At 52.1% G+C, this 17,144-nt stretch overlaps 1 protein-coding gene across 4 annotated transcripts in view; it reads left to right on the top strand.

Moving 5' to 3' along the window:
* The window catches only part of Dapk2 (death associated protein kinase 2), a 107,090-nt gene that overhangs the window by 82,437 nt on the left and 7,509 nt on the right, over positions 1 to 17,144 (top strand). For 2 of the 4 annotated variants that reach the window (XM_023712540.1, XM_023712541.1), the window contains 5 exons: positions 4,843 to 4,891; positions 5,569 to 5,595; positions 7,856 to 8,008; positions 9,708 to 9,753; positions 11,005 to 12,681. In XM_023712540.1, coding sequence (XP_023568308.1) covers positions 4,843 to 4,891; positions 5,569 to 5,595; positions 7,856 to 8,008; positions 9,708 to 9,753; positions 11,005 to 11,613 — 884 coding nt within the window. In that variant the 3' untranslated portion in view covers positions 11,614 to 12,681. Of the gene's footprint in view, positions 1 to 4,842; positions 4,892 to 5,568; positions 5,596 to 7,855; positions 8,009 to 9,707; positions 9,754 to 11,004; positions 12,682 to 17,144 lie in introns of those variants that run through there. The other 2 variants (XM_004628828.3, XM_023712542.1) reach the window with 1 other exon arrangement.

The following is a 17,144-nucleotide window of genomic DNA, read 5'->3' on the forward strand; positions in this document are numbered from 1 at the left end:
TCCCCCCAAAAGTACCACGGCTGTCCTCAGCAACAGTGAGGTCCCGAGCTCCTCTGATGGTGAGGAGAGCCGAATCCCGCTCAGGAAAGGCAGCATGACAAGCTTCTCCAGAAGACTGAGAAGTGCGCCATCTTGCCCTCTGGAGCCAGGAAGCGATGCTCAAAATGAGGACCAGCGCTCCCCCAAAGGGAACCGTAGCCACTCTCAGTTACAACAAGGTCTTGAGCTCCTTTGATGATGAGAACAGTCAATTTCACCAGGGAAACCAGTGTGATGAGGTCCTTCAAGAGAAGCAAGAGCTCCCTATAGCGTCTCCTCTTCTCTCCAGTCTTGCCTTTTCTGCTGCCAGCAACAATCCTCAGGTGGGCCCTCCACACCCACCACCATGCTGGTTCAGTTCAGCTGGGTGTAACAAGTTGACCAGCAGTTGCCAATCCACCACACTGCCTGACAGATTTTAGGTGAGGTATGGGGGGCACGGCAGTAGGGAGGAGCCACACTCCGAATGACACACCCGAGGTCACCAGAGAATGGGAGAGCCACCTTGAACCGAAGACATAAGCCATCCAGACCTGAACTCTGCCTGAGAGAGCAGTTGCCGCCCCCCACCGGTCACAAATGTGGTAAAAATGTGTGTGTTCATTAATGAAGTTTATATCAGCTGCTCCATGACAGTGACTACTTCAACTAGAAATTCAGGGCAGTAATGGAACAGGCATTAAAAGATGGGATGTATTTAACTGTAAAGTAAGTGAGATGGGCAGCTCTGGAAGACCGTTTGGCAAAGACAGCCCATTTGGCAAAGTTCATGGATTCATCGATGGCCTCAAGTCAATGAGTAACAAGAGGTTGGAGCTAGGAGCAGGAAAAGTCTCTCAGGGACTGGGCAGAGGGCCAGAGTGGAGGAGGAACATTCCCAGGAGCAGTGGCGGCTCCGTAGGAGAGTAAGGCCAGCGTGGGCACATCTGTTAAAGACAATCAGTGGCCGCTCTGCTAGAGTGGAGAGTTCATGCCGAGTGTCACTATTTGCACACGTGGGCAGGTCATGAATGGCTGGGACCATACCAGCGACAGGGTTTTGCCAGAGGTGGGCTGGTAAATGTCTGACAACCAAGTCTCAGAAAGAAATCCCTAAAAAAAAGAGAACCAAATCCCTAAGTTTTAGCATTGGCCAATTTCCAGCTATAAACAGACTGTCACTGATTAAGGAGTTGGTTCTCGTGAGCCTGCTTGGGTTTTTCTCTTTGTCCTAGTTTTGCTTGTATTTCATGGCTATATAAAGTGACTGCTCTCAGCCCCTGCCTAAATTGTGATGAATTTTCCCCTCCAAGACCCCTGAGGAACAGACTACAGCCACCACCTCCCCTTCCACCATTCCTCTGAAATGTGCCCCAGAAACCCAGGGCTACCATTACCTGCCACTCCAAAAGGCCCTCCTGCTGCACAACTGGGTGCTGGAGAAAAGTTTCTTTTTAATGAAGTTCTGGGTTCAAAGGAAATAGGAAAACTTTTTTTAATTGTACCTTTTAAAATTTAACTTACTCTTTCAAGGTCTTGCACTAGCGAGGTAATACGATGTTTGCACATGTGGCTCTGATTTATTTCACTTATCAATATAGTCTCTAGCTGCATGCATTTATCTTTAAAAGCCTCAAATTTATCTGAAAACTCTTCAAAGCTAGTATAAACTACCGTCCTCTCAAGGTCTGGATTTTATATACTGTAATTCCAGGAAAAAGTGATTGGAATTGTCAGGAGTAAATTCTGGTTACCACCTGCCATGCAACTCATGGTGAGAAAAGACCTGCAATTCTGGGGAGCCAAGGGGCCCTAAATCCAATCCAGCACAAAGGCCAAACCGGGTTTTAGTAATTTATGAAGCAGGGAGTAGCGTGACTGAGAATTGGAAGTAGGTGAGGGCTGTGGGCTGGGCTAGGTAGGAGGGCCAATGGCACCTCTGAGATATGCAGAGAGAGGTATTAGACAAGAGGACCCAATTCCTGATTCCTGTAACTGTACCCTCTAAGTTTGGAGGTATCTGCATAACAAGGTTTGAGGAAGCATCTTGTGTATTGAGTCGCCTGCCTTGGCGCAGATGCTGGTCTTTATCTGCCCCAGGAAATCATCACTGCTTTTTCAGAGCTCTATCCCAGACAGCACAGCTCAGCTCTGCTGCTCAAAGACCTGGGCTTTGCCTTTGCCCACACCCATGTGCATTGCTTACAGCCAATCCAGGGGCAGAGCACCTCCCTAACATCAGCTCTGTGCCTATCAGTAAACAGGAGCAGGGTAAAGGGAATCAACGCGGAGGCAAATTGTCTTCCACCAGGGGAAGGTGTCTCAGTGGTCCTGCATGGTGGTAGCTCTTTCTCACCCTGAAATCCAGCAAGTTGAACTTAGAGCTTGATCTGTGAGCAGCAAGAAAATCACAGTAGGAGGAAACCCTGCTCATCCCAGTGGTCAGAGACCTGCAAGAGTTAGATATTCAGGGACATTGATCCCCAGGCCTGCAATGCTGGCCCTGTCCCTGTGGCACGCTGAGACAGCAATTGAGACTGGGCATGGTGGTGTGTGCCTATAATCCCAGCTCTTGGGAGGCTATAAACAGGCAAATCACTACGAGTCCAATCTTAGTAGTGAGACCCTGAACATCCTGTAGACCCATCCCTAAAATAAAAAATAAAAAATAAAAATAATTCAGGGACATAAGATATTGAAATTATCAGATGCTGACTATAAAATAAGCAAAACATATAGAGAAATAAAAGCTAGACACACAAGAATGAGCAAGAAATGATAGATGTGGAAAAAATGACCAGGCAAATTTTAGAAGGAACCAAGTAGAACTTGAAGCAATTCAATATGTAACTTCCCAGAAAAATCACAGTTTGGATGTCACAGAAATGTCAAATTACTCTAAGAGTTTCTCAGTGCGTGTTCCTATTCTGTGCCTATTTCTTGGACCAATCTGTAGATTCCCTGGGGCCCATGCTTTTGTATTACTTACTGTCTTAAAGTTTTGGCAAAATGTGGTAGCGCACATCTGTAATCTGAGCACTTGGAAGGCTGAGGCAGGATGATCTTCACAAGCTGGACCTACATAGTTCAAAGCCAGCCTGAAGACCCTGTCTCAAAAAAAAAGCCTTTCACATGCCCATTAGGACACAAATACAAAAATTGTTCACAGCAATATTTCCAGTAATGAGGGAGATGGGAACCATCCACGTGATCTCCGAGAGGAGAATGTATGAAAAATATTTCCTATGGATAGCTACAGTGAACTACTCTACAGCCCAGAAAATGGAAGACCGTGGCTGAACATTCAGTGAACAACAGAAGCAAGCAAAGAACAGTCAAGTGACAATCCCATGCAGTTTGATGCCATTTTTATAAAGCTAAAAAAAAAAAAAAAGCAAAGCTAGGTCAGTGGTTCTCAGTAGGGAAGGTAGAAATAGGAGAGACAAGGCTGGAGATACAGCTCAGTGGTGCAGTACTTACCTTGAGCTCATAACTCCCTGGTACCAAAAAAAAAAAAAAAAAAAAAAAGAAGTAGGGGAGACAGAAGAGAGGAAAGACAGCCTCGCCCTGAAGACACAGTGGTTTAGATCCTGTTCGAGATAAACAACCTTGCCCACTCTCTTCTTTTTCCATTAGGAGTGAAGTAGTCTCAATTCTTTTTCCCTCTAGAGATACTGTGTGCTTTCACCTCTATTATTACATTGCAAACCTTTAAAAAAAAAAGTCATCAGCACCCTTGTGGTGCTTCCCACGCTTTGGACCCTGGACACCAGTGAGTGTGGGTTTCCATGGGCTCATCTGCTTCATTGTCTGGGCAGTGCGCCGACCCCACTGTCCCCAGGAGCCTTCTCTCCCCCTCCACAGCCTTCCTTAGTCCCAGGTCATCGGCTCAGCTCCACCTTGGACATCAGTGACTCCATAGCTGATACCCTGCCCCAGCTGCCGGCCCCGCCTTCCCTCGCTGCCCCTCGTTCCCCACCCCCAGCAGGTCCTCTGCTCCTCAGGTGGGAGGTCCCTCTTCCAGCCAGACTCAGGGGAAGGCGGGTTCTCTCTCTGGCTTCTTTTCTTTCCCTTCACCTTTCAGCACTGACCTGCCAGTGTCCACCAGGGAGATCTAGAGCAGGTCTCGTCACGAGGCCCTGTTTCTTCCTCGGGCCTCTCCTCCCTGCACGACTCTAACTGTTGGGGGGTTCCTGTGCCTTCCCTTTCCCCCTCCCTCACCGCCGGGCCTGTGTGTCGAAGGCTTCCACCAGATTAACAGGCAACTCCTGTCTTGGTCTGTTGGGGGCTGCTTAACCAAACACTTCCAGCTGGGTAATTTATGAACACAGTCCAAGACGCTCAGAAGCTCCAGATCAAGGCATCAGTGTGTGGGGAGGGCCCACTCCTTCCAGACGGGGCGTCGGTCCTCACATGGCAAAAGGAGCGAACAGCCCCCCTTTCTCCCTAGCTATATCCCAGCTCTTTTTTATTTTGGACAGGTCTTGCTAAATGGCCTAGGCTGGGCTCAAACTTCTGATTCTCCTGCCTCAGCCTTCCAGGGTGGGACACCTTGAGGTCTATTTTATTAGGTGCTGCCTGCATAACCTAATCACCCATTGTGCCGGGGTAGGGGGTGAGATTTCAGCCTGTGAACTTTGGGAGCACATTTGGATACAGCAAACTTTCTCCTCAAAATCCTTAAGATCCAGGTTACTCATCTGCTACCTAGTCTTTTCTTACTGGAGCTTCAGGATGGAGACATTGGGCACAACTTTCCCAGAATTCCTCACACCCTCCCCACATTTCTACCTCCTCTTAACTCCTGAATATGATTTCTTTCAGCTCCAGAAATCGTGAACTATGAGCCCCTGGGGCTGGAGGCTGACATGTGGTAAGTTACACAGGCTGCCCTGGGGGGACCCTGGGGACCCTCCTGGGGCAGAAGGCATCAGACCCTGTTTCAGTTGACATTGGTTGACCTTGACCCATTTCTCCCCACTCACCTTTCAGAGTCTCTTTAGCTGGTCCAAGGCCAGCTAAATGTGGAGTCAGAGCCCGAGAGCTGTACAGGAGTATGGGGAGGGTGGGGCCAATGGTGGGGACAGTGGGGACAGTGGCTCCTTGAGCTGGTCTGCCACATGTGCACTGGACGCCTCCTGTGACCTGGACACAACATTAGCCTGGGCAGATCATGGTCATTTACTGGGATCCGTTTCTGTTGCATTATAGGGGGCAAGGCCTTAGTGACTTTCCTAAGACCCTGCCAGCTGTCCACCGGTGGTTGTCATTTTGCTTGCTGCATAAGGCAAAGGGGATAAGTGCCTGCCTGCAAACGCAAGATCCTAAATTCAATCCCTGGTACAAAAAAAGAGGGCAAAAGGGGCTTGGGGCTGGTAAGAGATGGCCCGCATCACAGAACCCAGTGAGGAGCAGGCTGCAGGGAGCTTCAGCACCTTCCGGGGGGGCTGCTGGGGAGGAGACAAGCAGCCTCTGGTCCCCAGAACTTGCAGGCGCCCTTGTGGTGGGAACTGCAGCCAGGTGGCCCTGACTCCGCTGTCTTGTTTGCAGGAGCATCGGTGTCATCACCTACATCCTGTGAGTACCTTGACTCCGGGGCCTGACCCAGCTTAGATGCGGAAAGTGGGAGGAGAGACCAGAGTGGGAAGGCTGACGGGCTGATGAGGCGACCCTGTGGCACGCTCCAGACCTTGCCTCGGCTTTCTTCCCTTTCCCCAGGCCCCTCCTCCTTCTCTCACTCTCTCCTTTCTCCTGCGCTTCTCTGCCCTGAGCCTCCCATTGCTGATGCAGGGAGCTCCTGTTTACTTCCTTTGTGCGATGGGTCTCCTCAGGCGCTGAACACAGAGCTGCCAGCATCTGCCATGGTAGCCTGGGACAGGTGCTTATGCTTTGGGTCTGCTTTTTCTCATTGGAAAAACAAGAATCACAGCCTCCCTGCCCTGGGAAGGGGGCTCACTAAGCCCCATGGACGCATTTTCCAGGGCCTGCTGTGGTACCCACATGGCGAGGGGTCGGCTCACAGCTGGGGGGCAGGGGGTGTGCATCAGTGCACACAGCCTGGGCGCATTCTCTCCGTGGCTCCCAGACCAGGTCTGCAACTCACTGTCGTGCCAGCTCCGCTGTGCCAAGAGTTCCGTCCCCAGAGCCCAGACTCCTCAGGCAGCTCCAAGGTCTCCTGCTGGCTGCACAGGGCAGCTCTTCCTGCCTCCCCTGGCCAAGGCCTCCCTCAGGACTCTAAAATTGGGACTGCTTAGGGGTAGGGCTTCAGCAGAGGCTGGGTGTAACAGTGCAGGCCTGTAATCCCAGCCTTGGGATTAAATTCAAGCCTAGCCTGGGCAATTTAACTTCTTTGTGTTTAATAAAAAAGGGCTTGGGGTATGGCTCAGTGCGAAGGCCCTGTATTCAATTCTCAGTACTGAAAGGAAAAAAATACAAAGCTAAATTTGATGCCAAGAACCATTGATCTATAAATCAGGACCAGAGCCAAAATGTCCAGACATAGGCTCTTGCAGCCTCGGTTGCTTCAAGATGCTCTATCTCTTGTTAAGCTGTTAAGGAACTCCAGAGTGTATGGGCTCATGGGCTTCCTGGGGCACTCCTCAATCTGCCCCTGCTTTCTGGGTGGCCTGCTCCTTCCCAGGGCTGGTGCCAGGTGCCCAGATACTGACATGAAGGGTTCTCCTTGTGTGTGGGGGACACCTCACAGCTGATTCCCACCCTGGCGAACACAGGGAGACAGATGGGGAGGCGTCGGCTTCTTGGGCCTGCGGGAGACTTGGCCCGGGAGAGAGATTGAGGAAGAAAGGTGTTTAGAATCGAGCTAGGAATGAAGTCAGCTCTCTGGTGGAAGGAGAGGAAAGGATCGAGTTTAGATGTAATCCTATGCAAACTGGGGAGTCTTTGTGTTCTGACAATGACAACACAATGACCATTAATTCTAGAGCCCTTCCTATGGCTTGGGTGACACAGAGCATTTTCTGTGTACTCGAAGTCTTCGCAACAGCCACTGGAGGCGGAGGTGGTTATTTTCTTCAAATGAGGAAACGGCTGCACAGAAGGGTGGAGGCGCTTGCCTAGGTTTGCACAGCAAATCTCCCAGTGGGGACAGGAAAGACCTTGAGATTCTAAGTAATGGAAATAGTGAGGCTTTGAGCAAGGGACTGGGAGGGTCCCGGGGGCTGCTGTGTCCCTGGAATGGCACATTTGTGAAGTGATGTTATTAAGGCATGGAGGGGGATTTGAGCTGAGGGAGTTTGAGGGTAGTGGTGCTTCTGGACCGAGCCCAGGAGCCCACTGGAATCTGAGCCAGGAGATGGTAGCCCAGGGTCCCAACGTAGGGCACATCCTTGCTGGCCCTCTAGGGACCCTGAAGACCTTCTGTCTCGGTGCCCCTCCATTTCTGTGCATCATGGCCTTTGCTCAGTTTCTCCCCTGACCTGGGAGAATCTTGCTGCCTCCTCTGACTTCTTCAGGAGCCACCAAAGCAAGTATCAGCCCTCCTGCAGTGTGACCCTGCCACGCTTCCACGCATTCCCCAAGTCCTTTATGGGGGCTTCAGTTATAGTGTGCTTTGTTGGGTGGAAGGACATTATAAAGAGCCCTGCCTCTGGGTTTCCCTCCTCTCGGCTTCTGAGGCCCGAGAAGGTGCTGTTTCCCCTTGGGTTCTGATGGGTGCTCTATGAAGTGAGCTGATTGGACCTGTCGCAGAGGCTGCTCTTGGCTGCCCGGATGGGGTGGCAGTACTGTGGGAGCCCCCAGCCTCACACCAGAGTGGCCCATTCCCCCCTCCCCGTTTCCACTGACTTCTGGCAGTCATGTGCTTCTCTCTCGTGCTCAGCCTAAGCGGAGCGTCCCCTTTCCTGGGAGACACAAAGCAGGAAACCCTGACAAACATCACAGCAGTGAGTTACGACTTCGATGAGGAATTCTTCAGCCAGACGAGCGAGCTGGCGAAGGACTTCATTCAGAAGCTTCTGGTTAAAGAGACCCGGTAAGAGAACAGTACCGGGTTCTCAGCTACTGATCCGCTCCTGGTCTCTGAGGTGTGTCCGTCTGTCCTCCGTGGTCACAGCTGTCACCTGCGCATTGTGGGCTAATCCAGGGAGGCGCTGAGAAGTGAGGCTGGCTGAGGCTGGACCGTCACCTTGTTTGCTCAGGTCACTTGCTGAGTTGCAGATGACCCCAGTGCGTGTGTGTGTGTGCCTGCATGTGTGTTTGGAAATTCTTAGGGCTCCTTACCTTGGGCAGTCTGTCCCAAAGGCACCTGGAACTTGAACTGGAAAGGTAGAACAGCAGGATTTTTTCTGTACTGCATTTAATTTTTAGAAAAGTTTTATTAGTACATATTTGCTATACATAAAAATCACATTCACCATAGGGAACTCATTTTTATTTTTTTATGTAGTTAGTACAGGGTCTACTGGGTCTTATTACATAGATCAGACTCATAGCAATTCTCCTGTTTTCAGCCTCCCAAGCACTGGGATTATAGGTGCGCCCAGTCTGAATCACCCCAGAGGTGGGGCCAGCTTGGCACACTGGGCTCAAGCCCCGTCCCTGCATCTGCGAAGCAGGTGTTTTAATCTACTGAACTATCTGGCCAGCCCTTAGCATAGGGAATTTATATCTGTACATGATATGACTTAATTCTTCCATGTTTTTCTATTTACCTCCCCTAGCCTTCAACCCTTCTTCCCCTCCACATTTACAAAGGCTTCGGTTCCATTTTCCCCCTTCACTCCTTTTTATCTTCCTTTCCCTCCTCCCTCGTTCCCATTCCCACTTGAACGTGTTCTTCCTGCTTCTTGGTGTCGGGTCTCCATCTTGCTCCTTATTTACCCTTTGTGTTTCTCACGGAAGAGAAACAAAATAGGGGTGGTGGCGCACACCCAGAATCCCAGACCTGGGAGGCTGCCTGCCTGGGCTACACAGAGAGTTCAAGGCCAGCCTGGACTGCATAGTGAGACCTTGAGAGAGAGATGGTGGGGGGAGAGGGAAGAGGTTGGGGGAGGGGGGGGAATGGGGAGAGAACTTGTAGGAATTTCAAGCCCTTTCAGACTAGGAGTGGAGGGAGGGGCCCCAGAGAGGTCAGTAGAGTGCTGCTTTAAATTTGGTTGTCGTGGGCTCAGACAGCTCAGGAAATAAAACCTTCCTTCTGGGCCCAAGGTCAGCCTAGGGCTGTGGGATCCATGAAAGAGTTGAGCAGGGAATTGTAGGGTGCTGGGGACCCAAAGCAGGGTCTCAGTGGGGCAAGAGTAAAAGGCCACCAACTCTTTAAAGCAATGTCCTCTTGGTCCTCCAAAGTGGGAAGCCCCTGATTCCCCAGGGAAAGTGCAGGTTAGGAAAGGCCACCCTACTGGGGGACAGTAGCGAAGGGCAGAGGAGGGACCTGAGAGTCGAAAGAGAAATGGAGACCAGAGGTTTGGCAATAGCACTGGCCTTTGGAGGACTGTGGGAGCCCAAGAAAGCACCTAGGATGCCTGGAGGGTGGCATTTGGCCTTCCCACTGTGGAAGTGAAGGTCTCTCCATGGGGGGGCTGGCCTGAACCCCTTCCCTGGAGTTCATATCGCTCCTGCATCCTCCGCTGTGCTGCTCTGACTGAGTGGTCACAGAAAGCTCAGAGTGAGAGGGAGACCATCACCCTGCTCTCTCCACCTGGGTCGTCACTGTCTTCTAATCCTCATTGCAGAAAACGGCTCACAATCCAAGAGGCTCTCAGACACCCCTGGATCACGGTAAGGGCTTGGGGGTGAGTTCCTGTTCTGTCACCAGGGCTGGCAGTGGCAGCCACAGGCAGAGGCTGATGGAGAGGCCTTGGCTTGAAACACTAACCCTGGGGCACAGATGACAGTAGTCAGAGGCCCCAAAGGCCTGAGCTTGCTCAAATGAGGTGTCACTGCTTAAGTTTGCTTAGATGGTTTAAGAAATAAAACCCCCACAAAGCTCAGTAAAAACCTTTCTCTTTGGGACCTTTTGTTAGAGGACCAGTCACTGTCACTTCTGAATACAGAAATCAGGACTCTTCTGTTGAAGAGAAATCAGTGGCAGATAAAAACCCCAGCTGTGTAACCAGGGCTCCTTCTTTTTGACTTTTGGGGTGGGGCTTCAAGTAAAAGGGGGTGTTCTGATCAGGGGCTCTGAAACAGGCCTGGTGAGGAGGAGGGTCACCACCCCACTGAACCACTTTGGTTGCCTCTGGGCAGGGTCAGGGGAAAAGGCGAGTCTCTGCCTACCTCACTTGCCCTCGAGCCCCTGGCCACTGGGCTCTCCGAGGACCTTGTCTGTGTAGTGAACAGCTCTTTGGAGGGTGGGAGTCAGAGACCAGGATTCTGGGCTTAGTTCTGCTGGACGGCGAGCCACGCATCCCCTTCAGGGTTAAGGAAAAGATGGGCAGGGTGATCCGAGCCTGCAGACAAGAGCAGGGACTGTGGCAGCGGACAGCAGCAAGGGTTGGCAGTGCCTGGGGAGGTTCGGGCACTCCTGCCTGCTGGAGGGTGGGAAGAGCCAGGGGCCACGCAGGAGGTGGAGCACCAAGAACAGAGAGCGGGGAGTCTCTCAGGCTGCTTTCTGCTGAGCATGCTGAAGGTTGCTGAGGCCCAAGGTGCCGCCAAAGAGAGATGCCCCTCAGCCTCCCGCTGCCACCCGGGTCCTCCTGCGCTTCAGCCCTTGGTGGGATATCTGCAGAGTCCTGGCTGCAGCCTGCTTGTCTGCACAAGTCCCCTTAAACGCTGCGCTCAGGAAGGCCCCTCTAATGGCCCTGGACCCCCTGCCCTGAAGTGGGTGTGCAGGTAGCACCCTGGCCTACTCCTTCGCCTTTCTTCTGGTGTGTGTGGGTGCTCGCGGCACCCTGCTTCTCCCCGAAGCCCGCTGCATGCAGTGAATGCCAAGGAGCCCATGTGTTTGTGCCCACCTGCAGCTTGGATTGCACTTTGGAGCCTGCGTCCATCGTGTTAATGTTCTGGTTCTCCCATCTGAACACTTACCAGTCGAAAGGAGAAGCCAGAGCGCCCGAGCAGCGGAAGACACAGACCTCACAGCTGAAAACCAAGCGCCTGAGGGAGTACACCCTCAAATGCCACTCCAGCATGCCCCCCAACAACACCTACATCAACTTCGAGCGCTTTGCCCATATGGTAGAAGACATAGTGCAAGTGGATCAGGGATGTCGTGCCCTAGCAGGGGCCCACGACACTCTCCAGGATGACGTGGAGGCCCTGGTCTCCATCTACAATGAGAAGGAGGCTTGGTACCGGGAGGAGAATGAGAACGCCCGGCACAACCTGTCCCAGCTCAAGTACGAATTCCGCAAGGTGCGGTCCTTGAAGAAGCTCCTGCGAGAAGACATTCGGGCCACAGGGTCCAGCCTGGGAAGTGTGGCCAGGAAAATGGACCATCTGCAGGCGCAATTCGAGGCTCTGAGGCAGGAGCTCTCGGCAGACCTGCAGTGGGTGCAGGAACTGGTGGGCAGCTTCGAGCAGGAGAGCAGAGACTCAGGTGGCCTTGGCTCCGTGCTCCGCTGGGATGCCAGCGGATCCCTGTCAGAGCTGCTCAGCAGGTCATGCACTGAGGAAGGCCTGGCCGGCTTGAAGCTGTGAGCACCAGGTCCTAGTCAGCAGTGTGTGCATGTGCAGGACAGTATGCAGGAGCGCGCTGTCTCTCCAGGTGGAATTATCCTGCAGGGTGTGGGTCTGCAGCACAGCCTTCCACCCCTTTCCCAGAAGCCAGAGTCACAGAGCTGCCTCTTTGTTCATCCTGCACCTCCTCTTGCCAACTTGCTTTTCTGAGAGTGCTGGCAGAGAGGCCAAGCTACGAAGACAATTAGAGAAGGAATACCCTTCAGCAGCCCCCTTCCCCAGAGGAAGGACCTGTGGCTGTCCTGGGAGCTGCGTGGTGATTGATGGTGTGATGGATGTGTTCACCTCTCACTCCCACCCACAGGCCTTGGGCCTGTAGATCTTGGGTATCTGTTGAATTAACTAAGGATAGCAAAGTCAGTGCGGTGCTTTCCTGCTGCAAAAGCAGGGACTGAAAATGCGCAGAGAAAATAACATTGCCTTTCATTGGAACTCACTTATCACTTAGCAAGTCTCTGTGCCTGTGCTCTCACTTAATCCCCAAAGAACCTTGAGCCAGAAAGGTGGGCGATGACAGAATGAAAATGCTGGTTTCCACACACGTGATGAGGAGATTGACTCCCAGAGGGAGAAGGTCTGGGTCGTTCATAGCCGGTCCATATGGCTACAAGGGGAAGCTGGCGCACCTGTCTGTGCAGAGAAGGTCTGTGGGAGGAAGCAGGGGGCTTATCTGTAAACATCATACTTTAATAATGACGTGCAGATCCCAGACACTAGGGAAGCAGGTACATGTGTTTGGCCAGGTGTGAGTAGAACGCAGATGCATGCAGAGATTGTCCAGGAGCTGTGTCCCAGAGGGTGCCATGTTCCTACCAGCCCTGTCTCAGTCTGAAGACCAACCTCAGTGGCAGGAGGGAAGGGGCAGCATCTCCCTGTGCTTCCCTACCCCAACCCCACTCCTATCTATGGATCCCAACTTTGTGTTGAAAATGTAGACCGGAAGGTGCTCAACAAAGGGATTCCTTTTTTCAAATTCTAGGCCATTGAGCCCTGAAGGCCAGAGAAATTCCCTGAGCATGTTTGAAGAGGTTGGACCTAAGCCTGTTTTATGCGACACATAAAAGACTGGGAAGCACCAGGTTCTATGGTCTCTTCATGGCCCAAGGCTTTGGGAATCCCTCCCTGGGGATGGTGTGATCTTGTCTCCTTTTCCCTGAGGAGGGATGAATGGGCATTAAGGACAGAGAGGGTCTGGAGTATGGGCCCAGTGCTGTCCTAGAAGCTTGCAAGTGGGCAAAAGACTATATAGTTTTCAGCTATTCACAGCCTGACAAAATGTGCCAGTCAGAAATTTGGATAAACTATTATTCCAAGTTTAGAGATATGGAAACAGAGAGGGGATGTGATTTGACCCAAGTTGCAACATGAGTTACAAAAGTGTGGGCCTTCTAGTGACAAGTCTGTGGCTCTTTCTACTTTGCCCAAGTACCCCCAGCTCTAGAAGTTTATCCTCTATTGTGGAGGCTGATGATACCGAGACTCAACCAAGCATTCACAAATAATTATCTGACACCTTGTAGACACCGGGCTTGAGTCTGAGGGTGTGTCGCATAAAACAGGCTTAGTTCCTGCCTTCACGAAGTTCTCAGTCCCGTGTGGAAGCCCAGGATCAGTCAAGAATCACATGTGCATGGAATGCAGCTGGAGAGAAGCAGCAGCCTGCGGTGGGGTTCGAGCAGGAAGGGCAGGTGTCCTTCAGCAGGGGACACTGGTGCTGAGATCTGTGAAGCAAAGCAGGGAGCGGGGTGTCCTCAACAGGCCATCGTTCTGGGGTGCTGTGCAGGGAGGAGCACGGAAGCCTGGAGATATGAGGACAGGGGAAGCTGGAGGGCGCAGAGGGCCAGCAGGGATTTGGCCATGTCAAAGAGCTCTGCCTTTGTCCCCAGTAATGGGAAGCCGCTGAAGGGGCCTGGGCTGGTCTGGAGAGGTAAGGGCCAGTGGCTGGTATAGCCAGGACAGTAGACAACATATGAGATGCACTTCTCATGGAAATTTTCCTTTACAATCTGATCTCCTTATCTACTAGTAAGAGGGGTTGTTTCAGATATCATACGTAACGGCCATCTCACCCTGAATGCACCCAATCTCATCAAATATCATACATAATATTGTCTCAGAAACTTTCCTTTTTGAGACAGGGTCTTGCTATGTAATTCAGACAGGTGTGGACTTAGTGTGTAGCCCGTGCTGGCCTCACAAAACTCCTCCTGCCTTAGCCTCCTGAGTGCTGGGATTACAAGTATTGTGTCCCCATGTCTGCTGCATCCCAGAAGCTTTTGAATCAAATATGGGAAACCATATGATTATGAGCTGCATCATTACTTTATGTACCATGAAGAAAAACAGAGGCCAATAAGGGGAGTCTAGAAGACCACACACACACACACACACACACGCACGCACGCACGCACACACGCACGCACACGAAGCTGTGAGTAGGTGAAGGGGAAAGACAATCACTGTGCAGAAAAGGAGCACAAGGAATCAGGTGGGACTCAACTGGGACCCTAGGTGAGCTGGCAGATCCCCTGAGCATGGGCCGTCAGTCCAGAGTTTTGCTCTTTGAATTTACAGTCAGTGTGACTCTGAAGAACCTCAAGCTAGAATGTCACACACCCCTCCTGCGGCCCTGCAGAGCCAGTAGAAGCAGCAGGATCTCCCCTCTCCCTGACTTTCCTCCAGGCTGATGCAAAGATAAGATGTCACAGAGTGGCCTCCTGACTCCTGAGGCCCAAAATGCACATCTTGGCATCAAGGAAAGATGGCAAAAGCCCTGTTTCCTCAAATGCCTTTTTCAATCTCTTTGAAGACTTATCTGCCCTCTCATATGCTAGTTTGATATAAACCACTGCAAACATCAAAGGTCCTTTGGCTGGGCCCACAGGGACTGACCTACACAGCCAGGTCTCCTGGGGGAGGGCAAACTCACTTATGAAAGTCAAAATGCAATAAAAGAGTAAGATAGAGGTGATGTTTGAATTAGGGAGATTGGGGGAGGGAGGCAGAAGTGATGTCTTAGATCCAGGCAGCCAGTTACACACTTTGTAGGCTGGGAGGGTCTTGGTCAGTGCCCCACCCCATGCCTTTCACCAGGCAGGACTTTCTGAAAGCCCCCCATGTGGTCAGCCCCCAAGCCGGGCTCAGAGCCGCAGGTTCTCCTTGCACCAGGGCCGTTGTCTCCTCTGTGTTCACGAACAGCCAACGCCACTGCTTCTCTGTTTGATGTCTCCTGGGTGGACCCTTTTCCATACCAAAAGGTTCTACAGCCCAAATCAAAGGGAACTGAGAGGTGGTCCCTACTTCTTCTGGCAGCACACTGATGTGGAGGGAACCCCAGGGCCTTGTGGGGTACAGCCAGTGGGTGCTCGCTGTGCTCCCCCACGGGCACACAGCACAGGGCTGAAGATGATGGAGTGATGGGGCATGGGGCTATGTTTTATTGGGATCCGGAGGGAAGAAGATCTGGGCTGGGGCCCTGCTCTGTAGGCAGCTGCTCTGCCATCCTGAGACGCTCAGGTGAGACCCCATGGCACAGTGCCGGAGGGAGGGGAAGGTGTGGCTTCTCCCCGAGTCGTGATTGGGTCCTGGGGAAGCCCCACCCCACCCCACTCTCAGCAGATGCACCAGGCATATGACTGCCCAGGTTGTGTCAGGAAGGTGACCATTGGTGGTGGGTGATTTTGCAGAGGCTGCACAGTAGCCCTGCCTCCTCCAGGAGTCCTGTTCCACCCCTGCAGGTGATCAGAAGAGATGGAGGTTGCCCGCCTCGCTGGCCAGCATAGCACCCTGCCCCATTGGCCGTGTGCCCAGCTATCACCCCCACTGTTGACCTTCTGCTAATGCCTGTGGCCCTGAACGTCCTTCCTCCTGTGTGAAATTCTTGGCCCCGGGGCTGAGGCCCAGCAGTGGGCATATTGGAGTTTGCAAGGGGCTGATTCAGCTGAACAAACACTTGATTGTGCTTGGGCTCTTGAGGGAGGTGACACATAAGGACAACATAGCCCTGAAACGAAAAACTCAGTATCTGGGGCAGATGGGGCCCCGGCCAACTGGGAGGTGAGAGAGGCTTTGGGGCCTGATGAACAGAGGCACCGAGGGACACAGGAGAGAGGTGATTTCTGAGTGAGACAAGGTCAGCAGGGGGACAGATGGGGCCTGAGGCCTTCCCAGGGATGGTGCCCTGCCCCACAAGCTGTAATTGTAGGCAGAAACCACTCAATGAAATGTTCTATTTTTGTGATATCAGAAATTGAACCCAGGGCCTACCTACTGAGCCACATTCTCAGCTCTTTTTAAAGTTCTTTTTACATTTTAAAACAGGGTCTTGCTAAGTTGTCCAAGCAGGGCTCCCACCCGAGATCCTCCTGCCCCAGCCTCCCAGAGTGCTGAGGTCACAGATGTTCCCCACCATGCCTGGCTCGTGCCCAGTGGAATGTGGAGGGACGACAGGGAGCCAGGTTGGACGAGGAGCTGGGAGCTTTGGAGAGCAGGTTAAAGAGCAGGAGATGGCCGAGAGTAAAGGGAGGGTAGAGTTTGTTTTTCGTGTTGTGTTGTAGAAAACCTTCACAGCTTGGGTACAAGTAGAGGTTGGTGCAGTGAATTCTGTGTCTCTGTTACCCTTTCAACAGGCACCGAGTCACGGCCAGGCCTCTTCATTCGTCTGCCCCAACTCCTTTCTGATGGAGCATATCAAAGCAAATTTGAGACTTACTCAACTCTTAAACTCCTCAGTATGAATATCCTCCATGCCAGGATCACAGCAGGACCCCAACATGGCTTGCAAGTGGCATTTGGGTGGCATCTTTCAAATCTCTTGAGCTAGCACAGGAGGGAGAGCTTTGGAAGCTTTTTCTAGGGGTGAAGAATTGGTCAGAAAACTGGAAGCCCTGAAAAACAAAAAGTGAAAAATTTTAAAAAGCTGGGTGTAGTGACACATACCTGTAATCCCAGTACTCAGGATGCTGAGGCAAGAGGATTGCTGTAAGTCTGAGACTAGTCTAGGCTACGGAGTGAAACCCTGCCTTATTTTATTTAAGTAAATAAATACTTCTTTAAAAAATTAAAATTAGAAAACCAGAGGGGGTATAGAAAAGCATGCAAAGAGTATACACATGCTCGTGCTGAAGGCCCCAGTGAGTGAGGCCAGGCCAGGCAAGGACAGGCACTTCCACTCTGCCCACCCCTGCATTCCTGTAGGTGACAGCCCACAGCCCTGGGCCCGCTGAAGTTCTCCCACTGGTCAGGAGGAGGCAGAGACTCACGCACCAGGATCGTCACCTACACCTTACTGCTTGCTGAGAACAAGGAGGCTAGCAGGGTCCCCAGCAAAAGGAGCAGCCCAGGGAGGGAGGGGAAGGAGGAGGCTCTGAGTGACAGTGTCATCCTGCATAGGAGAGGGAAGTGAGTGCTCCGGCCTCCTCATGGAGCGTGAGTCTGCAGAGCGTGAGTCTTCTCTTCCCTCCCCTCCCCTCCCCTCCCATCCCATCCCTTCC

Source organism: Octodon degus, unplaced genomic scaffold, assembly GCF_000260255.1.
Source record: "Octodon degus isolate 3935 unplaced genomic scaffold, OctDeg1.0 scaffold00026, whole genome shotgun sequence".
Taxonomy (NCBI): domain Eukaryota; kingdom Metazoa; phylum Chordata; class Mammalia; order Rodentia; family Octodontidae; genus Octodon; species Octodon degus.